The 23,128-nt window shown below is 45.0% G+C and overlaps 3 protein-coding genes across 4 annotated transcripts; 1 reads left to right on the forward strand and 2 right to left on the reverse strand.

The window, feature by feature from the left end:
• Positions 1–11,693: 11,693 nt before the first annotated feature.
• On the forward strand, positions 11,694–14,549 carry si:ch211-217g15.3 (uncharacterized protein LOC368914 homolog). Its single transcript, XM_067236356.1, has 5 exons — positions 11,694–11,759; positions 11,958–12,147; positions 12,279–12,345; positions 12,466–12,503; positions 12,675–14,549. The coding sequence occupies exons 2-5, from the start codon at positions 12,140–12,142 to the stop codon at positions 13,453–13,455; spliced, it is 894 nt and encodes a 297-aa protein (XP_067092457.1). The 5' UTR covers positions 11,694–11,759; positions 11,958–12,139; the 3' UTR covers positions 13,456–14,549.
• A 142-nt stretch (positions 14,550–14,691) lies between these two features.
• fuom (fucose mutarotase) lies at positions 14,692–16,544 on the reverse strand. Of its 2 annotated transcripts, XM_067236357.1 has the most exons (6): positions 16,436–16,544; positions 16,027–16,095; positions 15,863–15,933; positions 15,612–15,710; positions 14,988–15,061; positions 14,692–14,838 (listed from the first exon to the last, which is right to left on the reverse strand). In XM_067236357.1, the coding sequence occupies exons 1-6, from the start codon at positions 16,518–16,520 to the stop codon at positions 14,772–14,774; spliced, it is 465 nt and encodes a 154-aa protein (XP_067092458.1). In that variant the 5' UTR covers positions 16,521–16,544; the 3' UTR covers positions 14,692–14,771. The 2 variants fall into 2 exon arrangements, with proteins under 2 accessions (XP_067092458.1, XP_067092460.1); XM_067236359.1 differs by lacking the exon at positions 16,027–16,095 and having other exon boundaries at positions 16,436–16,535.
• A 3,534-nt stretch (positions 16,545–20,078) lies between these two features.
• Positions 20,079–22,976, reverse strand: echs1 (enoyl CoA hydratase, short chain, 1, mitochondrial). The gene is made up of 8 exons (XM_067236398.1): positions 22,828–22,976; positions 22,006–22,203; positions 21,701–21,828; positions 21,458–21,557; positions 21,141–21,245; positions 20,882–21,001; positions 20,717–20,784; positions 20,079–20,600 (listed from the first exon to the last, which is right to left on the reverse strand). The coding sequence occupies exons 1-8, from the start codon at positions 22,916–22,918 to the stop codon at positions 20,535–20,537; spliced, it is 876 nt and encodes a 291-aa protein (XP_067092499.1). The 5' UTR covers positions 22,919–22,976; the 3' UTR covers positions 20,079–20,534.
• Between the last annotated feature and the right edge of the window lie 152 nt (positions 22,977–23,128).

Consider the following 23,128-nt stretch of genomic DNA (forward strand, 5'->3'; position numbering starts at 1 on the left):
AAGGTTGCCAGTTCGATTCCCGGTCATGCCAACTGACGTTGTGTCCTTGGGCAAGGCACTTCACCCTACTTGCCTCGGGGGAATGTCCCTGTACTTACTGTAAGTCGCTCTGGATAAGAGCGTCTGCTAAATGACTAAATGTAAATGTAAATGTATGCCTGCGTGTGTTTGTATCCCCGGGCCGTCGTAAATTACCATCAGAGTACAAGCACAAGCTGATAGAGAGCTGCTTCGTGATAGGCTGAGCCGCCCTCAGTTCCATACAGTCTCCGGCCCTCTCAGAGGCGGAGCTGCAACGGGAAGTGAAGCGACTGCACTTGTCATCTGTGTTGAGTTTGCTGTGCAGTCCTCTCAAAACATTTCAAAGCTCTACATTGAGCTCATCGTTGTCCCACTAAATGGTTCTACATGTTCATGTTAACGTGCCCCTACCCCATTCTACTACTGAATGCTACAGCCCCTCTGCCCTGTCTCAGTTCTACCAACCCTGTCTCCTACCCATGGGCCCTATTCTTCTATTTGCCCCATTCCATTACCCCTCTGGTCATTGTTCTGTAAACAGGGGTGTGACCGAGGCCCAGAGAGAGGGGTGAGACCGCGATGGACTAGGGCAGAGAGGAGGAGGAGGGTAAGAAGGGTGTCTAACTCTTCCCTGATATTTAGTGAACTCCGAAGGGCGACTCTTCATCCTGGCTTTGCAGGCTTGGCACATGCCTTCTGTTACTAAGTGGCTTCGTATTGAAAGGCTCGGCGGCGGCTATTCTCCGTCCCCCCGGGTGCCAGGCTCTCTGGCCAGGCAGCTGCTGGGCTGCAGAATGGTCCCTTAGTCTCCGCACTGCAGGTGAGCTCCACAGCCAAGAACGGGGCCCCTCAATGGCCCTTTCAGGCCCCTCAAAGAGAAACTGACTCGGCTAGAGAGGAACAGACACACAATGGCCGCCTTCTGTAGATGTGGAGGAGGAGATGGAGACGAGACATTCTGCTGCGGCATGAGTGCCGTTTCTGGAGATGATGGAAGATGAGAGGACTAGAGAGGAGAGGAGTGGAGAGGGAGGAAGGAAACAAGGTGAAAATGGGAGTGGAGAGTAAGGAACGGACAGGAAAACGAGACAAGCGGAGAGAGAAAGGGAAGGAGAGAAGAAAGGAAACGAGCGGTGTGTGCTCTACGTGGCTCTGTGCCCTGTGAAAGCCTCTGTGTTTCTAGAGGAGCGGTTGTCATGCTGGGGCATCCTTTTGTGCCTTGAACTTCAGTGTAATTGCCCCCCTTCCCTTTTGAAGCATTACAAGGCCATGTGTTTTCCACAGTGCCGTGGGGCAACAGAGGTGGCACCCCGCTCCCCCCCCCCCCCTCCCAACCCTGCCCGCCCCCACTCTCAGCCCCCTCCCTCTCCTCCTCCTCCCCTCTATTTCTTTCTCCTCCAGTCTGCCATCGGATGGTCTTCCTTTCCCCTGTCCTTTCCTCTCCCTTGCAAAGGGGGAAGGAATGCACCTTCCTTTGCTCATTCTCACATCCATATTATTATTTTTTCTTTCTTCAAAAGCGACAGCTTTCACTGACATATCAAGAACTGTCAGCGGAGATTTGGAGAAGAGGGAGGGAGGTAGGGGTGGAACTGGGGAGAGGGGCGAGAATGGAGGGGATAAGAGAGATGGAGCGGGTGAGAATAGTAGAAGGGGATAGCTTAAAGGCAACACCACAGTATAGTCTGCCTCTTAGGAACTCCAAACAAATCTGACCTGGTCTGTGTTGATGTTTCAGAAACGCAACATAAGCCCTACTTAGATAGAAGTACGGGGTCATGTGTTATGCTGCATACTTCACATAACCTCTCTACTGTAGCTGTGAAACCACCACACAACTGTTTGCAACGTCATGGAGCCTTTTGCTGCCTGAACTCATTAAGTTGGGTAAGTAGATGTTATCAGGGATCTAATCCTCCCTCTCCCCCGCTCTTGCTTTCTCTCTTTTTTCTATATTTCCCTCCTCCCGCTGTCTGTTTCTCTGTAATCAGTCCCAGTCTGTTATTGCTGGCCCCAGGCTGTTTACCTCCCTTTTAAACAGTTTTCACAACCAGGAGACCAAAGCCGACGGAAGGCCTTTAGTCTCCCTAAACGGCCTCTTCAGGCCTGACAGTAACTGTGTGTGATCGTGGGTTCACATCTGGGAGGTGTTTGTCTGTGTTAATGCAGGACTTATAACAAGCAACAGTACAGCGCCCCAACATCTCCCATACATGCGGACCTGTGGTCAGTCTTCTGTGGTTCTCCCAGTTGATGTCAGGAAACGATCTCGTGTTTAAGGGTTGGCATTACCCAGCAAGTGGGAACGTGTAACTACGGCTGTTAAAAAACAAAAAGCACCAAACGGTTCTCTCCGACTTCAGTGCTCCTTCTCTGTTTCACCGCTATCTCTATTTAAAGTGACGCCATGCTTCCTCGCGGTAGGAGAATGCCCGACGAGCACTTCGGATAGGTCAAAAGAGAGCCAGGGACAGAGAGCAGATAGAGAGAGAGATGGAAGGAGGGATAGAGGGGAGGGGGGAAAGATGGCTCAGCCACAGGAGGTACAGCAGAGAGACTGGCGAGGGCGGAGGGAGATGGCTATCTCAGTCTCGGAGCGCAGCAGCAAACAGTAATAATAAACGTAATGAAATACGGTACCGAGCCGAGGAATCCACGGGAGTCCTCGAGACTGACTCGGCGAGGAAGAGTTAGCTAAGCCAGGCAAGCCAGGCCTCGTCCCCCTCTTCCCTCAGAGGTTTTTAAAGAGGAGGAAGCATTTCCTGCCGTCAGAGCAGCTGGTAGCGATTTGGAGACATTATTAAAAGCCGGGCTCTGCCAAGCGGGCGTCTATTCTCCGGGAGGGAGGTTCAGGAGACTGTGTAAACCAATAATGTCCCCCTGATCCTCTCAGGTCCAGTCCAGCCTCCTGGTGGTTCTGACAGAGCAGTGCTTAGGCTGGGGCCGGATCCAAGCATATTAGACTTTAACATTGGCTTTCGTTGAAGGTAGTATGTACAATAAGCGTGTCCATGGTGTACAGGGGCCACAAAGTCATGATCCACAGGTTTGACCTGCATTCTAAGTTTGTCTGTGTGTCATGTCTGATTACATACACTGAGAAATGGGGAGGGGAAGTGTGTGTTTGGTGAAAGAGAGTGAAAGAGGCTAGCCAATAGCCTCTTCTTGAGGTACTGTCATGAAAGTATGACGGTAACCCTTCATTGTAGAATGGTTTGCAGGTCTGTCTATCTCTGCTGCTGCCTCTGTTTGTCAATTTCTATTCTTGATTAGAGAGAAAATGGACCCTGTAAGTGCCATTGATAGTCTTTTTTTCTTCACACACATACACACGTAGTTATTGTAAAGCTTTTCTGATAATGACCTCCCACCCCCAGTCTTCGTATTCTCCTCTGCTGTGCTCTGGTATTGTCTGTGGTTTCAGCAGACATGTAATTATGGTTTGAGAGGTCTGGAGCCAGATTCTCTTCAGGACAAAGCATGGGAACAATGCCGGATTGGGAAGGTTAACCCTGACTCCCTGGCCTGCCTCTTCCTGTCTCTCTTCCTCTACTTCTCTCCCGTACCTGCCTCTCCCTGCTGGGACTTGACTTTCATGGACCTTTCTCCTGCTTCTTCTCCCCTGCCTCCTCTCTCCTGCCTCATTCTCCTGCCTCCTGTCTCCTGCATGTCTCTCCCACCTCCCCTCTCCTGCCTCCTCTCTCCTGCCTCATTCTCCTGCCTCCCATCTCCTGCATGTCTCTCCCACCTCCCCTCTCCTGCCTCCTCTCTCCTGCCTCAGTCTCCTGCCTCCTGTCTCCTGCATGTCTCTCCCACCTCCCCTCTCCCACCTCCCCTCTCCTGCCTCCTCTCTCCTGCCTCCTCTCTCCTGCCTCAGTCTCCTGCCTCCCCTCTCCTGCCTCACTCTCCTACATCCCATCTCCTGCCTACTCCGGACGCGTCGTTTTGTAGCTTATCTCTAATACTCCACCTCTCCTCACTCCACAACCTCCACCATTAAGGAGCAACATTTCAAGACTGATACCAGGTCAGAGCTTTGCCTTGACATCCATACTGATACCCCCAGAGGAACCCACTGCATGGTTTAGCAGCAATGACATGTAATTAGAGAGTGGATGGTTTATGTGTGCTCCACAGCTCACTCTGAGCAGCAAGTGTGTTTAACCTGACATGAATGAAGTTTCTCACATCAACATGGCCTCTCGCTAATCCACCCTGAATGGTGAGGTTTCTGTTCAGAAAGAGCCATTGTGCTTTTTATCATAGCTGTGTGTGCATGTGGTGAAAGCAGAGACATTGCTGTCATCTTCTCATGTTGTTTCAAGATTAGTGGAGAGAGAGAGAGAGGGGAGAGAGATGAGGGGACAAAGAGAGAGTGAGGGAGAGAGAGAGATGAGGGGACGAACAGACAGGGAGAGAGCGGTGACTCAGATTTCTCAGATAAAGACATACACACCACATCACATGTAATCCTGCATGTCTACATAGTGATTGAAACACAGCAGTGGAGCTGATCAACTCACTATAGATCAAACACATCAAAGTCAAATACAAACAGGATTGTCACTGTGTAAACACGCCCTTCCTGTATTCCACATTAATAATAGTTCACATTTCGCATATGATTTCATTCAAAGCGACGTACGGGGGGGGGGGGGGGGGGGACGGGACGTCAAACAGTGACCTCTAGATCTGCAGTCAAATGCTTTACCACTGAGCTAAACCCACCCCACAGGAATTTCTATCATGAATTCAAATCCTTGTTAACTCGAAAGCACTGAAGTCTTGCAGAGGTTTCAAACCCATCTGTTGTTATGGATAGTGCATATAGGACTGTTGAGGAAGAGTGAAAGCACACAGGAGAGACTAGCACCAGCCAGGTCACATGCGAACAGGCTCCGCTCAGCCCTGCTCCAATTAGTCATGTGGGTATGTGATTAAGAGCAGAGCTATGTGGTAATCAGTGTAATTGTAGATGGTGCAGGCCTTGACGTGCTCTGTCAACAGGCAGCTATTCATTATCTGTTGACTCAGGAACCACAGAGTATGTCTAATATGATAGAGTCATGAAGTGATGGGAGGTTTTCAACCGTCTATCCCAGCTCACATGTTAATACTGCTCACAGGAATTTGGTTAAATATACAGAGCGTTTACAGTACATTTATTCATAGTAGACACTTTTATACAAAGCGGTACACACAAATAATGGACAGAAGAATGAGTTATTCATCTTTTTCTTGAAGCAGACTAGCATTGTGCAGTCCAGAGTGCATGTGTATATTCCAACTTACAGTCCAGTCGCATACTTCATTTGTTTCAAATGTGTTTTTCAGACACTTACTAGAATGTCTGCCTCTTATCTATTTATGTTTACTAAACCCAGAGAGCAGAGAGAATGACCCCCCAGGGCTGTGGTATGGTCAGAGCTCTGTAGCCAGAGTTAGTAGAACTGGTTAGCCACAAGTGTCTTTCATAAGGATGAAAGTATGGTTCTCCTGTAACAGGATCTCTTTGGAGTTGCCGTCCCGGGGAAGAACAGCATGGACTTCACTTTAACTCGGGGGCAACGTTGCGATGGATAGGACCCTGACACGCGAGCTTAAATATGCAGACACACACATACGCACACACACACACTGATGTTACATGCTATTCCTTTTCAAATTCTTTTGTATGTATTTGTATTGTTTTGGTGTGGAGAACCAGGGAAGCACAGTTGCTCTGTGTCTTGAGTGTTCAAATAGTCCTGTCCCAGAGAATGAGGACACTAACCAGGAGGGTAGACAAGCCTCAGGATCAAAGACTGTTCCTTATCTATAGGTTCGCAGGCCTTAGTCTGTCCACAGTCAGAATGCAATGTCAGCGTGGCCTGCGAGGGATAGGGGTGAGATATAATGGGTTCACACGCACAAAGATACATTAAAATATGTATGTGTGTATGTGTCTAACCTATCACAGCCTGGCTCTCTCTCTCTCTCTTTCTCCCTATGCCCCCTGTGTCCCCATGGCAATGCGCCATCGCCATGTTAACACTGGTCCTGAGGAGGTCCGCAGGAGGCCATTGAGGTGCGGCGGGTGATAGAACTCGGCAGGGCCAGGGGTGAGAGGTGAGGGTCAGCGGTCAGCCGTATTCCAGCTGGCAGGCAGGGACTCAGTGGTATCCAGTGATGAGCCATTCACATACCAGATGAAAGGGGGGGAGAAAGGGGGGGTGGGGGGGGGGGGGTGGGGGGGGGAGTAAGGGAGAGAGAAAGAGGGGCGCTGTTTTTCTCCCTCCGTTCCTCTCGCTTTGTTTCTCGTCTTTCGGTTCTTCCGAAATGTTGCGCTCCTCGGACGCGATCGCCTCGCGATTCTTGTTCCACGGTCCTTCTGTCTGTCAGCCATGGGAACAGAGAGACCTCAGGCTCAAACAGACCTACGCCCACGGACAAATCATGCCAGGCCTCACGCAGAAGGAGTCGGATAGTGTTGGCTTCTCACTTAGATACTCACTTGGGATATCAGTCCATTCACCTCATTTAAGTGTACTACTAGTACTGGCTAAGCAAAAATGTACTATCCTTTATATTTGCAAGATGCACTGTTCCGTGTTGGCGGTTGAGTTTAAGTGCAAAACAGGATTGCCTGTAGTTCTCCCACTGCCCTGTGGAGGGCAGAGCTTCAGAGGGAGGGTCTTTCTCAGATTTACTGTATTCAAATTGAATTCCGTCACATCATTCCCCTAGCTCCCCTAGATTCCCCAATCCATGACACCCTCACACACCCACCCCCACACACACTGACTGACATGTTCACCCTCACCCAGCAGAGTTGATGTTGGGCTTAGGTCATTACTGGAGATCACCTTCCTCACAGCTGCAGTGATCCATGCTATCATCTGTTTGTGTGCGTGTGTGCACATGTGGGTGTGTGAGTGAGTGAGCATGCTAAATGTTGGCATGATAACTAGTTCATTTAAGAGGGTTTTCTGAAACATTAGCAATCTCAGAGTGGAAAATGTGTTTTAATGAAAAGCCTAGAGAACACAGTAAATAGCTATTAAACTCACTTTAACTGCTGCCACATGTTTACTAAGTGTATGAGGGGAATGATTGAGAGAGGGAAGTGGGGCATTTATGAGTGTATATGTGCACGCGTGCGAGCGTCCATGCGCGTGTGTGTGTGTATGACGGAAAGGGAGAGAGAAAACGCGAGAGCGTGTCTGTGTCGGAGAGAGTGCTCCGAGTGTGAGAGAGACATGGAGCAGGAAATATACACCAGTTTCTTCCGACTATCCATCCATCTCTCCCCCTTGTCACGGCCCACCCCCCACCCTCCTTCTCTCACGTCTTGAGCTGATTCACAGACAGACATCCACCAGAGTGGTCCCTGTGTTCTTCAGTCTCATATCACATGGCTAATGCTGCTAATGCTGCTAGACTAATGCTCATCTCTCACACTGCCGCTAACAGATAGGGCGGATTAAGTCGGCTAGACAAAAGAGCCAATCACATTGCCTGGAGAGACGGGAGTAGGGAGGAAAGGTTGGGGTGGGGGGGGGCATGATCATCTCCCCTTCCTCTCCGTCTCCTCTCTCACACAAAGGCCTCCACATCCCCCGGGAGAAGTGGTCTGGGGTCTCCATTACATAACAGGCAGAGTGAAAGTTTCATAATTCCGTCTGGCTTCTGTGTTTGTCAGTGCCGATCCTAGTTGGTACTCTTTCTCTCAACCGGACCTGTCATCAGGGTCATTGTTCCTGGGCTTATAAAATACAGGTCATTTAGCCCCCTCCCCCTTCTTCCTCGCTTAACATCCTTTCCCCTCCCCCTACTCCCTCGTCCCCAACCGCTACCTGGCATGGCTTGTGTTCTTTTCGAATTGTATTGTAATAGTCTTCGTCATTCGTTTCATATGAGTGTGCGTGTGTACGCGTGCGTGTGTGCATTAGAATGCGTGTGTGTCTGTGCATGCACGCACTCTATGAATTATGACCAACTGTTGAGCAGATGTCAGACTAATTCCCTCTCGAGCAGCTCAATAACACTGACAGCTTCCACCAAACATCAAAACAACACAAAGCAACATCACAACAACATTAAAGCAACATTACATTCACATCGTCCCCAGTCCTTCAGGGAGGTCCCTGCAGCAAGCCTGTAATTCACGTGGTTGGGCTCCACTCTGAAGAAGTCTAATGTGTGTTTAATGGGTGTTGGTGAAATATCAATTATGTTAATTGTAGATCATTGAGTTAATTTTAGTTATTTAGAAAACCCCAGATTTCCTCAACGTTTGGAACTGAGGGGATTGTGGCGGATGAGCTGAGAGGGCGGTTAGCCTCAGATAGGCCTCCCTGCTTCGAGGCAACATCTTGACGAGTTATTAACCGAGCAACGACAATGAAGATGGCGTCATCCCAATGTACTGTGTGCGTTCATTGCACACATCACACATCTCTGGTATCTACACTCTCAACAGTCAGCTAAACATAATCAGTTCAAACTAGTTTAAAGCCAGAGGGACCCAATTCCCCAGTCTGATTTGGTTCCTCTGTAGCTGGTTATTGTCTCTCCTCTATTTGTTTCTCCAACGACAAAAGAGGACATATACAGATGCAAGTTTGACTTTCATGCACAAACATGCCGACAGCATTCCTCTCTGGGTTGTTCTGACGGCTGGAGTAACGATCCTGTGCTGCTGTGGGGCAGGAGCCAGCAGAGTAGTTCCTGTGGTGGGACATCAATTACACTCAACCCGAATCTATACTCATCAACAAATGATGGGTGTCAGGATTCTTCTTATCTCTACTATCAAACTGAACACTGAGGCTCTGTTGTATAAACCACTGAAAGAGACACACAAGGAAAACAGATACACACTGGTACACACTAACAGACACACACTCAATGCACACATATTGTATAAGGTACACACTGACATACACAAGCTCAAATACATATCAAGTACACACTGACAGACACACACTCAAATAAACACACACACTAAGGCTGTTGGAGAAACTGTTTTCGGATTAGATGTATCATTCAGAACAGTTTGTTCTCTTAGATATGTTTCTAAAGATCCCCCTCACGTCACCCCGTTGAGCCATCTTCGTCTGCATTGATAAATCGACAGAGCAAATGTGAATCTCACAGATGTGGACTCGCATTAAAACGTCTATTACCCGGCAAAATCAGCCCCTGCCACTGTTAGTCGTCCATCATTAGACAACAAACACAATAAATGTTGATGGCGAGGCCCACAGTCCACAGCCAATCATTATCCTGGCTTCCTCTGTCTGTGTGACTGACATCTGCTGAACAAATGTGGAGGACTGGAAGTTCTGCAGGCTGAACATGGCTCAGACTACAGACATCACCCACACCCCTTTGGAGGGGTTGGGGTGGAATGCCAGTACAGAGCATGGAGTCCAATGGGTACAGGGCAAGTTTGCTACTGGTTTACCGCTCTATTCATAAAGAAACCTACATGTTTTTTTTTTTATTCCCCAGGACCCAGCTGTCATCATTGGTGGTGTCAAGTCAGGTGACATCTTTCATTCAAATAAAAAAGTTTAAATTCTTCCAAAAAGATGTAAGGGGTGGGAGCCCACGAACACTTACAGTATACACATATTATCACACAAATACACACACATAAATCCAAGTGTGTAGCGGGCCCTTTTAGTCAAGTGTAACCATTTAATCCTACCATTCCGATATTGGAACCTATTCAAATATTCATCATGGTGGTTTTCCCCCATATAAGTTAAATTGCTCCAAGATGCACCACTTGGAGCATGTTCTCTCCAATAATGCCATATTTCTGGGAATAAATCACATCTTAATGCTGCACTTAAATACTTACAGACAGGCAATTTATTCTTGGCTTCCTATGCGCAATACCCTGGCCAGTTTGTAAGAGTGTGTGTGTGTGCGTGTGTCAAGGTTCATTGCCAACAGTCATTTTTTGCTGACAGCTCACAGTCACTCTAGTCTTTATTGTTCCCTTTACACGTTCTAAAACTCTCGACACACACACACACACCCTCACACACACCGACACTTGCCCAGGCGTTAGCTTACCTCGGGGCAGTGGTATGGGAGGGGGAGAAGGGAGCTTAGTTGCTCATGTTTTGGCAGACTTCACCAAACTTCATACAGCTTCTAGGTGTCAGGGCACACCACATATCATAATCAAATTACCCTCCTATCAATCCCGGCCAAAAAGACAATTCCTTCTTTTTTTTTGGTGAACTTGTTTCTTAGGAACATTCCACCACTGAGGCCTGTGTTGTTTCCAAATCTTTGGAGAGAAAATAAGATGATGGTTGGGCTTAAGCTCTGTGTGCTAACACTGTTTGGAAGGACCCAGATAAACCTTTGACAAAATAACACTGTCCAAGAGTTAGTTCTTTAAAGACCCCCTTCAAGTGAAGGTTAGACACATTTTGCCTCAAATATTGACTTATTTGATTGTCCAGATCAGCTGTGTTTCCATTCGGTAGGTGTGCTTACTTTGGTGTGTTTATTTAGAGGGTTCAGAGAGACCAGAACTTTTATCACATTTTATCACACCTTAATGTCACATTTTCATTTGAGCTTATTCAGTATCACAGTGAGGAGGTTTTCTTCAACCACAGACCACGATGTTGGCGTTGCGTTTGGTTTCAAAATCCACTGAATATCCTTCACCCTGTTGCATGACAGCCTAGATACCAGACCAACTTCCATCCTCAAACAGTTGATCATCCGTGGGTTTCCCCCAGTTTTGAACCCTCTCACCAATGGACTGACCAGAACACTAAGCAGGAAGGCCTAAGGCCAGCTCCTCACAGACCTGTTCTACCATAGAGACACATGTTCTGCTGCAGGACCTAATGGGGATCATTAGTGCCTGGGCGGAGATGGGGGCGCGGTGGTGAGTCACTGTGGTTTAGTGTTGGGCCACTCGGCTACAGATGAAAGTAACTGCTAGTGATTTATCTGCCTATCAGAGGGCTACTAGCCAACATGGCCACAAGAGGGATGGAGAGAGCGATGGAGGGAGAGTGGATTTAGGTCAAGGCCCTTTCACACTTTATCCATCAGACTTCACTTTCAGGTCAGGAATTCCAGATTTTTTTTTCTTTTCTGCTTTGTGGTTTCTGGGAGAAATGAGGAACATTCCCACGATGACTCTCCACTTTTCTCTGGCAGACTGTGTGTAAGACCAGTGTGTCTTTAGACCAAGACAGACATCCAAACCCAGTCTATGCCTCTTCCTGCGGTGTGTGCATTGTTTTTCATATGTCTAATGAGTGGCATCTGTCTCTGGGAATCAATTATTTTCCCATCAGTTCACATAGTGTCCTGCAGGGGTCAGTGTGCCAGTCAGTCAGTGTGTGTCTGCAGGATTGAATAGAGGTAGTATCTAGTGCTCTCCTAGTACCAGCACATATGGATCTGATATAGAGGCCAGATAGCAGTAGACGCTATGGAGCCATCCCTCCAACAGGGCAGGAAGTGTGTGGTGTATGTCTGTCTGCCCTTGGTCTGTTCATACCCACTGCGTGAGAGAGGGAGGGGGAGTGTGTGCGTGCGTGAGCGAGAAAGTGTTTTGGGTTCTAGATGGGGTGGGGGGTTGGGGGGGGGGTGGTCATAATGTAGGAGCAGACTGAGATGATTCATTTGATACTCGACTTCTAATTGAGACAAGCTCACATTCTTGTTTCATGCGGCCAACCAAAATAACTGCATAAGAGTTGAGAGCAAAGGTGAGTTTCGGTTCTTCTTCTTTCACAGCAGACTTCCCCTAGGTATTTCATTTGGATTCACATCCATATCCATTGAATACTGATGAACCTTTTATATTCATAAACAATTCTATTTAAGTGTGAAATTGGGAGCTTGTGACTTAACAGAACTGTGAAAATAAGTTAATTATTGAATCACTGTTTCACTACTCTTTTCAGCTGCCCGTGGTTCAGACAGTTATAGACTTACAGCTTGCTTAGTGAAAGTTCAAAGGTTCAAACAGAACATGGTTTATGAGCCTACCTTTGCCCTATGGTGCCGTGTGTCATGACTGGTATGTTTAAAAGAAGTCTGTGTGTCAGATCCACATACACTCCAAGACTCAACAAACACAATCACAATGTTCAGGTAAGATCATACTTCTTCGATTTGATTACACTAGGCTGACTGAATTGTATGTGGGTACAACTGAGTTCTGTGGTACAGGAAGGTGCCCGCTTTGACATACAGTAGGAATAATTTGTATGAAATATTTACAGGTTATCACTGTTGGTTTGTACCTCTCTACTATTGTATGGAATCACAGCAAAGCCATTCAAACCGTCTGTAAGTACGACACATAAAAGTTATAAGGCCCAAATTCTAATCTTGTAATAATCACGTTTACATGTTTTGATCTTGGTGTGTCAACTTAACCAACTCTCTATGTTTGACTGGTGCTGACAGGGTAAAGTGGCTGATGCAGCGTTCCAGGAAACTCTGATGTGAGTCATCTGTTTTCAGAGTAATAAACATCGATGAACATGGATCTGACAATGACGATATACTCATAAATAGTCATGATAAAATTGAGTCGGTTGAGTCAAAACTGAGTCACATACAATGTGTTTGATATGTCTGGGATCCCCTTTTCACTTCCCCTCTTCTTCTCCCAGGGACTTGACTGAAGGGAAGATGCCTTTTGGATTGAGAGAGGTGGAGCCTCCAGAGGACATGGATGTCACTGACTATGACATTAACCCCGACATGGCCATCTGGAAGAACATGAGAGGCAATGAGGCATGGAAGGAGAAATACCTGAAGGCCGAGAAAGACAGTGACGATCTCTACCACCCCTCCATGGAACAGAGCCAGATGGCAGACATCCTCGGAGCCTGGCTCCAGCCAGAGGACACCTTCTCCAGGGAGGATGTCCAGGCAGAACCCCTGGAGGAGGGAGACAACCTTGAGTACTACCAGGAAGCAGAGGTAGATCAAGACGCCATGTCACACACATTCTCAGACCAGGTGGACCCAAAGGAGCCTGAGGTAGACTGGGATGAGGTGTACCACCCTGGGACCAAGGAGGGGGGAGACGGAGCGTACCAAGTGGTTGTGCCTTTACAGGAAGAGCTCATCCCACGAGGTGGTGATTTCCATATAGTTCACACTGTTCCAGAGGAAGATATGGATGACATTTATCATGGTGACAGGTCTACACATACCCAGGTGGACCTCCTTCCACAGGCGGCAGAAGTCCAGGATCAAAGCAAGGTCATCAAGAACAAGCAACCGGAAGAGGACCGAGATGACATCTACCATGCCGACCCGCCTGCATCAGTTCCTCACCACAGGGTGGCTGACACTCCAGTAGCTGCTCTGCTGCCTTATGATCAGGCAGTACAGAGGAAGCACACCCAACCAGAGGAAGACCTGGATCACCTCTACCACCACTAACTGCCTTTGAGCTTCACCTTGATGTCTCACCCATCTCACACACATCCAGGTTGACAGCCCAACCATTCAAATCAGAGTAATTTTTTCTGTATGAACCTGTTTTTGAATGATGATCTATCTGTCTTCTGGAACAATAAAGACACAGTAAGGTTAACACAGAAAGGCTTAGCAGAAACAAAACATATGTTGTCCTTTGGCATTTAGTAGTGTCATAAGGGCAATTACATTGTCTTGTAGAAAGGAACTTTGCAGGAACCCCTGTGGCTTAGTGGTGTAAGCATGTGTACCATCGAGTCAAACTTGGTACTCCAGTTCAAATCTTGCTCTAACCAATGATAATTCATTTAACTGATATCAGTTAAGTAATATAAATGTTATTATTGAGCTGTAAGAAGATCCTTCAGACAGATTTGAACACACAACCCCTCACACGGTAGCCCACATCCTTAACCAATGAGCTATCAAGGATCATAACAATCTCCACTCAACATTTAAATTTGACATTGAACTATCTAGTTGTAACAACCTGCAGAGTTGGGGTGTCAGAAAACCAGAAGACAGTAGGGCTCCCCTGTTAGCTTCCTGGGTTAGTGTGCATGCTTTTTCAGATGTGCTGGGGTACCGCAAATTTTAAATTGTTTATTTTAATTTAAAAGTTACATTGTGGTCATGTGAGATGTGGGACTTCACCTTCACATAGTTTCATAAATGCAGCCAGCGTTTCTGGAAATTAACGAGGGTAAACCATTTTTAGACCTAACTAAATGAAATTTAAGACCGGATGAAAATCTTTTTTTAAGACGTTTTAAGGCCTTAAATTTAAAGTTCAGAATTTTAGACTTTTTAAGACCCTGCGGGAACCCTGTTCTAAACATACTTGCACACTTTTCAGTCTCTAAGCCACAAACACAAGGAGAGAATCTTGCTTTTCAAATGCCCTTACTTACTACTTCATTGTTTAGAAGTGACCCAGTAAACAGAACAATTTACAGTATGTGTAAATTATGTAATTGACATGATTTACAAAAACTGCAATTTTTTTAAGTAACATAATTTAAGCAATTTACATAAATTATTAAAACAATTAGTTGACATTACTTAATTCACATAAGTGATTTGCATAAATTGTGCAATTTGTAAATTCTTGTAAATTGTGTAAGTTACATAATTCACAAACTAGGGAAAATTTAAACTTAAAAATGTTATATAGCAATACAAATTGAATAACATTACAAACAAAATTCAAAAATGTTTATTTACAAGCTGTAGATCTATGTATGAATTACTGATATACTACGTGAGTGTGTGCGTGTCTGTCACTGCAGTAGCTCAGCAGGGATGACCCCCTTCTTCAGTATCAGGTTCCCATACAGAGCCGTCTCCCTGTCAATAGAACCAAACAACCAACACTTACACAGTGGGGGTTGTGAAAACACACAATAACTATCACCAAGCACAGAGCAGCTCACACAGTGATACCGGATATGATGTTATGCAGGAGACCTAGACCTCCTAAAGCTGGTACATCTTACCCCGTAGCCACAACAGCAAAGGCTCTCTTTGCCCGTTCATAGAAGGCAAACCTCTCCACCTTTTCCAGAGGAGCCTATGTATAAACACAAATACACACTCAGCGGAGAAGTCAATCAGTATACACCTGGGCCTGTCTTCACCCCTGTACCTAGGCCCATAACCTAGGCCCAGCATCTGAGATTTGGTCCAACCAGAAGTGTAGATCATAGATCTGGGGCATTTTAAAATTCGGAGCAGTGCAATATTTAAATAAATGTTTATTTTGCTCTGAGGTCCAAACATCAGGTTCCTCATATGTAGTTATGGCCATGCCTGTACCCCTGGTGTTTTAGGTCTCTCACTTGCAGTTACATTTTACATTTAGTCATTTACATTTAGTCATTTAGCAGACGCTCTTATCCAGAGCGACTTACAGTAAGTACAGGGACATTCCCCCCGAAGCAAGTAGGGTGAAGTGCCTTGCCCAAGGACACAACATCATTTGGTTGGCATAGCCGGGAATCGAACTAGCAACCTTCTGATTACTATCCCGATTCCCTAACCACTCAGCCATCTGACTCCTACAGTTGTTGGTAAGTGTACAGTATGTGTGTTTCTGTGTGTGAGTGCCACCTTCCTCCCACCTGTGACCCTGCATCAGATAGAAGCTGCGTGAAGGTGTCCCATACAGGTACAGTCAGACCTTTCAGTTTGTCACTTGCCACGAGCTCCATCACGGCAGCCTACAACACCACAACCTCATTTCAAAAGGGGCTCCCATACAAAAGTAGAAAACAAATATATTATCATATTAACACAATGTTTACATCCAGAATGAATCCAGCGTTACTCATTGTGTTGAGAGAAACAACTGTAAGTCACTTGTTTGACCTACCGCACTGTGGGTGTATGTATCCAAGGGAAATAACTTCAAAATGGCAGCCAAAAGCTCTGGGACCTGTAACCCTGCAGGACAGATGAAAATGTGATACCTGACAAGTGGTTTCAATCATGGCAGAAATGGCTATGGAAAGAATTGTTGGTAAAACATTTACAAACCATCAGCTCGAATCTCAGTAGGACCACAGGCACAAACAGAGGAAGTAGGAAAGTTTGCATCAGCAAGAACTGAAGGAGAAGTTTAATGACAAAGTTATCAACCTTCAGTTTGTACGTGGATTAATGCTGCTAACTGGGAGTTTGATTGTTGACCTCCATTTATCATTTTAGGTATCTTCACGAGACTAGTAAATATTATGCTACTGAAATGCATTTTATGTATTTTACTTTTTGTGTCGCTGTTTAATCCCATTAGTGCTGAAAGTGACGTGGCATAACGCGAAGCACGTTTGTTAGTTTCAAAATGTGATAGCTTTTAGCAGAGCTGGAGAAGATAAACAACAAGAACAATCTCGGCAACTGTATCCCGGCTGAACAGAGCCAGTCGAATGAATCTTAAGAAACATACCCAGTTCATCTCCATGGCCCATTTTTGCTAGAGCATAAAGCAATTCTGGAGATAAAATATGGGGAATTCCTTTCAACACAACCATGGCTACAACCTCATCTAAATTTATCTCAGCACACGGACGCAGTGCAAGAGTCAATAAGGAAGTGAGTCACGGGATCCAGTAAGCAGTTTGATTGGTCGAACAAAGAGAGCTCACACCTCACGCTCCTGTCTGCACACCAGACAAAGTTGCACCGGGCAGTGAGTAGTGAGTGAATAGATTAGAATATAATAAAATAGAATACACTTTACTGCAACAGGAAATATTAGGAAATTATTCATTTGGACTTATGATCTTTTTCATAAAATCTAAAAGACAAGAGACATTTACAGAAATATTAGCCTAATAGCCTACTAAAATGTTAAAGTAAACTACAATTATTGCATCTTCGTATTTTAAGTAATTATAATGAGTGTTTATTCGGTGCGTAATGCGTGCATAATAGGCTGCTCCGCTCTTTTTCATGTATAATTTTCTTTGAAAACCTACTGGATGGATACACTTATTAGCCTAATAGCAAATACCTGAATTCAAATAATTATGTTTTGGGTCTTTATATGCTAAATATATAGACTCTGTAGACTCATTCGAAAACAACCATCAGTTGAGGGACTGCAATGGGACTGTGGTTGTCTTTGGATAGCCTACTCCTGCACTGTCGCCTAATCTCAACTAGTCCACACGCTCGTCATCATTAAGCTAACTTTTCATTTTATTTCTTCTCCACTCAGTCTATTCTCTGCTTCGAGTAATGCATCTGTTTCAAACTGAGCGCTGGAATCTGACCAGTCGTTTACTAAACAACCCTCCAGACTTATTACATTAGTTCAGCAGAGGGAATTTAGGCCCTATGTTGTTTCTGACACCCTCGGGTGGGCAAAATTCAAAGCAAAAACTTCTGAACGTGTTATTCCGACATGGCCATCGGTGCCAAGAATGCGAGATAATGAAAATATTTGTCAGATGAAAACCATTCCACCCTATAGCCGCGTTTCATCTGAACCACGGCAACCTTCAACCGGACCGCAAAACACCGAGGAAACTTCTGCATGGCTATCAGATATATCTTGCTCTGTATAAGCATGAGATCTGCATGAAAAAGCTTTTAGAGAGGGACCCAAAGCATCTCGCATAAATAAAGCTCGAGTCCGTGGTAAAGAATAACAGACCGAACGTGCAGCTGCTACTAATGTAGAGGTCGACTCTTTTTTGTCTTCCTCTTTTTCTCTCTCCAGATCAGGTTGTAATTTAGAGGAAATTTCTATTAGCGTGGTGTGAATGGGTGTGTGGAGGCTTCGCAGCTGGGAGAGGACAGAGAGGAGAGGAGAGAGAGACGGACGGAGACTGATGGGTAGAAGAAAAGGGCCTTCGCTGGAGCCAGGCCTGTCTGTTGGTTTGAAAGCTCTTTTCTCTTTCTGTGGACTCATGCTGCTCCCTCTTTAGTTCGGCTTCTTTAAATGAGTTTATCACGCTATGAGGGACTGCGCTGCCAAAATGTAACGTTTTGCCCTCATTGTCTGCAAGGAGAGCCTCAATTGGGTCTACATTTATTATTTTGACCTTTCGGTAGCAGGGGAGAGACTTCAAAGGGGTGCTTCTTTTCGACTTTCTCTGCAAACCTTTGTGCGTCCCTGCGGTGTAAGGAGACGAGTTTTCTCTCTCCTTTTATAAGTTTTGTTCCAGGGGCTGACAAGAAAGCAAGCTCCAGGGGAATATTGAATGAAAATAAAAATCAATTAGGCCACGGCCTTGTGAAGATATGGGGCGCCGTCGTGTGAAGAAACCGAGATCAGACGTAAAGTGCCTTCAGATGATCGGAGAGTGACTAAAGAAAGTGCCCCATAATCGAATCTGTTCTGGTGTTTTCGTACGTTTGAATTGGAATGGTGCACGTTTTTTGTTTTTGGTTAAACTGTTTAATTAAATAAGCTGGATGAATATTCATACATAATGCTTCAACACAATAGCTTCTGATTTATTTCAAACCGTCGTAACAGGTTAACAGTTTTCATCACGATAGCCCATTTAACCGAACTAGGCAGGCCTTTCTATTATTATATAGGCCTATAAGTAAAACAAAACATAACAATTAACCAACTTTTCCGTTTAAATCCACTAATTGTAGAGTTAGTTAATAATGCTAAAATATTATACTGGGGCAAAGACAGGTGGTCTATATGGAAAAGATGCTATCGTCACAAGCAACTGTTAGGCAGGCTATACCCAAAACTTTTTTACATTATGCTAGGCCTATAATTCTAATGGTAGGCTATAGAATAGTTTACAATGAATAGAAAAAATATTTGAGATTAATCCGGGAATCCATTTGAAAGTTCCTGGAAAAAGAAAGAAATGTTCCAAACAAATCTTTGAAACAAATCCTTAATTCATGTTGAGGATTAATTCATGTTGACTTAAAGGTAGGCTACACATTAGGCTATTTCGGCAATGGAAACAAAGGACATTTGGAATTTCAATAAATTCGATAGCGCATGCTATATTTTAACATACGGTTCATATCATGTGAGAGGCACAAGTGACAAATAGGCTATTACAAACAAATGACATAAATTAAAATATAAAGCCCAACAGAGACGGCCACAGTTTCGTCCTCTCATCCATCGGCAACCTAGGTGTTTCTATTTGTAATTTGTTTAACTACATGCTCTTATGTTTCTTCCCATTGGCACTTATTTGCTTTTCACAATGTATGCTTTATGTTTTGGCTACCCGCAATGTTTTGGGGGCTATCTCGTTGTTTATGATCATTGACCTATGCGCTTTTGTAAAACTGTCACTGCAGTTTTATAAAAGTCTGCGTCTGCTAAATGAATACATGTAAAGTAATGGTAAATGTTTTAAACGGTTGTAAAACATTTTCCTGCTTTTTAATTCGATTTTTTCTCTCCATAAATGCACATTTAAAAAGGTCATTTTAACTCAGAAAATAATGGATTTCAAATAGGGCCTAACACAGAACAGGTCGCGTCTCGTTCTGCAACTAGGAGACATTTAAACTATGGTGTATTTGCCTCGCCTACTGGTGAAAAATAGAACTGTCACTTCGTACACTGAGGCCTCTTCTGAACTCATTCGTGTGTGAAGTGGCCTGGCCTGCACACAAGTCCATTAGTTATTTTCGCTGCCACGTTTCGTCAAATGAGCATGAACCATCGTCCATCTTACAACACTTGGGTATAGTTACATGAAACAAGAGTTCCGATGAACTGCCACAAAGACCCACTTTCAGTAATCATCACCATCAACCCAGATATTTCTGGACTAGGTTATCACTGAGACTTCCATCTCCCATACATAGGAAACAGCAATTAGGGATAATTACTTTTAGACTAAGAGAATATCTCCTGCCATCTGTCACACTAAACCTCTAAAATACAGACATGTCTCTATGCCTAATTGACTTGAAACATAATCAACTAACATGGTAACAGATGGACAGGTAGACACCTTCAAGCAAAAATAGGATATTATTGGAGTTTTCAAATGTTAAGAAATTTGGAATTCAAAATGTTTGACTACCAGAAAATACATACATCCAATAGTATAATTTTAAAGTAAAGCACAAATATGACAAGATCATGCACCTTGATCAAGCTTTATTTGCAAAATGTACAGGGAAAACGTGTTTATCTAGAAAATATGGATATTCATTTGCAGTGAAAATCAAAGGCATGGTCAGGTGTTAGTGGTCGGTATAACGCTTCCTGTTCCATCATTCATCTCAACAGGACTAATCTTTTATGTAGAGACTCTACAGACTGTATGACTGTACGTAGTATAACTGTGTATGCACATAGCGTATAATCACACTACGCTGAATTCACACGCACACACTGTTTAGAAGTTGAAAAGGCATTACCACAGTCTAGCACTCAAACAGGGCACAAGTCAAACTTCTCATCCATGTGAGTTCATTGTTGTTGTTTCTTACATTTGTGCAGGATTTATGCAGAAATCCAAGTTTTCAGCACAGAGATTGGGATCATTGGGAACTTTGCATAAACAGGACTATGTGTGTGGTGGTTCTGCTTAGCTCTACTGGTCCTGAAAGCTGGCCTTCCTCTTCTCCACGAATGCAGTCATACCCTCCTTGCGATCACCCTGAGAACACAGACACGCGTAGGCACGACACACCCACATTTAGACACAGGCCTTGATGTGTAACAAACACAAAATGGACACAGAGCCCCTTCGAAAAATGACATTGTTTTACTCACAGTAGCAAAGGTAGAGTGGAACAACCGTTTCTCTAAACGATTTCCCTCAGCCAGAGTCAATTCATAAGCTGCAACCAGAGAGAGAAAGACATGTCAAAACCAGTCCGGTATTCATAACGAATAGCGTTTTACACTATTCCTGACGACAAAAAAAAGGAGACAGACCTGCGTTGATGGCCTCTTTGGCCATGGCAGAGATTATCTTGGAATTGCCAGCAATCTTTTCTCCGCATTTAATGGCTTCTGGCACCAACTGGTCTACAGGATATACCTTACTCACCAGACCTGAGACACATACACACAGAATGAGCCATGAGTGGCCAATCTGAAATATTAGTCATACAAGGTTTGGAGGGAATATCTGTATTACCTGAAAACCTGATTGCTTGGCCTCCTCTGTGAATGTGTGTGTGTGTGTTTGTACCTGATTGCTTTGCCTCTTGTGCATTTATCCTGTCTCCTGTTAATACCATCTCCATGGCCAAGGACTTCCCTACTGCACGGGTCAGTCGCTGAGTGCCACCCGCTCCTACAGACAAACATCCCATCAGTCAGTACCACTGACAAGCTAACACAAAAAGAATAATGGGCTGACAGACAGGCCATCATTTTTGACAGACAACATATGAAACAGGAGCGGAGTGGAAACAGTCGAGAAAAAGAGAGATGGAGAAAAAGTTTGGAGATCATGTAAAGGGAGAGGAGGATGAAGAGGATGGGGACGGAGAGGAAGAGGCGCACCAGGGATGGTTCCCAGCAGAATCTCCGGCTGGCCAAACTGAGCCTTCTCTCCAGCATAAATGATGTCACACATCATGGCTAGCTCACAACCCCCACCCAGCTGCGGAGGGATGGACATAAAGAGGGAGAGAGGGGGAGGGAGAGACTTAAGCATACAACAAAGTTCCAGGAGCAAGTTACAACAGACACACTGATCTATGTTTTTCTCTCGAGCACAAATTGATTAAAGAGTAAGATACTCACTGCAAATCCGTTGACAGCTGCAATGACTGGCTTCCTAGCCGTGGACACCCTGTTCCAGTGGGCCAGGAAGTTACCGCTGTAACACTCCTGGAATGTTCGGTTTTGCATCTCCTTGATGTCTGCCCCCGCTGAAGACGCACATCGATGATGATGAATTGATTAATTTGTCATTCTGGTCAGTGGCACTCCCAACTTTCATTTATGGTAAGATTCGCATCTACTCAGATGAGATTTGAAGGTCATAGACATATCTTTAAGCCTACTTATGCAAATAACCCCCTCACACACACACACACACCACTGACCTGCAAAGGCTCTCTCACTGCCAGTGATGACAATGGCTCCCACCTGCCCATCAGCCTCGAAGGCATCCAGCGCACGGCCCAACTCCAGCATCAGACCGTCACACAGAGCGTTTAGAGCCTTGGGCCGGTTCAGCTGAATAAACCCAACATCTTCCTTCTCCCCGCGCTTCTCCACTACAATGTATTCATACTGACCACCTGTAAGCATTCACACACACATAACTGTTAAGGACCTTGAAATGGTTCAAAAACTGCAAGTAAGTGAGGGTGTCTCAACAAAAGGCTGACCTGTGGCACTTAAAAAACACTGTTATCACAATCTGCAGGCTTTGTGTCCTTGAAAAGTTACGGAATAATTCAGTAGGGTAAAGGCTAAGTTTTGTTGCAGGTACAATATATTGTTGTGGATGAACTTCCGTTCTTAAATATAAATCATCAAATAGTATTTTCACCGTTAGATCGACTACGTTCCTGCGCAAATCCAGCGGCATTGGATTGACAGCCTTGTTTATTAGTGCTAGTCTAGTTACTAGATAGTTAGCAAGCTAACGTGCAGAATCCAAGATAGTCTAATCATTTTACCAATAACAAACTACAAATCTGTAGCTTGTATAGGCTGTCACTAATAAAGTATTTCTTATGCAGAGAAATGTAGTAGTTCAACTATGACTGGCAGGTTATGACGCTGATCACTCAGTGTCGTAGCCACTTTGGCTCACAGGCTGCAATTTGCAAAGAAGTTCCATGACATTGTGGAATTGGAAAGGACAATGTAGATTTCCTCCACAGTAAGAGTTATTTGACAATGTATCCTATACGTACCTACGCTGTACTGCCGTGCAACCGAGAGACTTGCAGTGAGTGACCTAGCTGGTATCAAGAGACGGGCAGCGGTTCTGCAGAACACAGCCATGACTGCGAGGACGAAGTAGTGCTACACTGCTAGCTAGGGGCTAGCCAACAGAGACACCAGACGCACGAGTTCTCAATGCTTGATCGCGCGATATTTGACATTACAAGCCAACGAGGAAAATAAAGGTGCGATTCTGTGCGCGTCTCTGCCTCCACAAAATAAAAACAATTCCTTTATGTGAACTGGAAATTTGTCTGGATTGATAAATAA

The sequence above is a fragment of the Osmerus mordax genome, chromosome 5, assembly GCF_038355195.1.
Source record: "Osmerus mordax isolate fOsmMor3 chromosome 5, fOsmMor3.pri, whole genome shotgun sequence".
NCBI classification, from domain to species: Eukaryota; Metazoa; Chordata; class Actinopteri; order Osmeriformes; family Osmeridae; genus Osmerus; species Osmerus mordax.

Excerpts from the sequence above, each read along its gene's own strand:
- si:ch211-217g15.3 (XM_067236356.1), top strand. Across the intron at positions 12,346-12,465 it reads CAAAGCCATTCAAACCGTCT|GGTAAAGTGGCTGATGCAGC; the intron begins GTAAGTACGACA and ends TGGTGCTGACAG. Across the intron at positions 12,504-12,674 it reads GCGTTCCAGGAAACTCTGAT|GGACTTGACTGAAGGGAAGA; the intron begins GTGAGTCATCTG and ends TTCTTCTCCCAG.
- fuom (XM_067236357.1), bottom strand. The coding sequence starts at position 16,520 with ATGGTTGTGTTGAAAGGAATTCCCCATATTTTATCTCCAGAATTGCTT. Across the intron at positions 15,711-15,862 it reads ATACATACACCCACAGTGCG|GCTGCCGTGATGGAGCTCGT; the intron begins GTAGGTCAAACA and ends GTGGTGTTGTAG. Across the intron at positions 14,839-14,987 it reads TTTGCTGTTGTGGCTACGGG|GGAGACGGCTCTGTATGGGA; the intron begins GTAAGATGTACC and ends TTCTATTGACAG.
- echs1 (XM_067236398.1), bottom strand. The coding sequence starts at position 22,918 with ATGGCTGTGTTCTGCAGAACCGCTGCCCGTCTCTTGATACCAGCTAGG. Across the intron at positions 21,246-21,457 it reads TCTGCTGGGAACCATCCCTG|GAGCGGGTGGCACTCAGCGA; the intron begins GTGCGCCTCTTC and ends GTTTGTCTGTAG. Across the intron at positions 20,601-20,716 it reads TCCACTCTACCTTTGCTACT|GGTGATCGCAAGGAGGGTAT; the intron begins GTGAGTAAAACA and ends CTGTGTTCTCAG.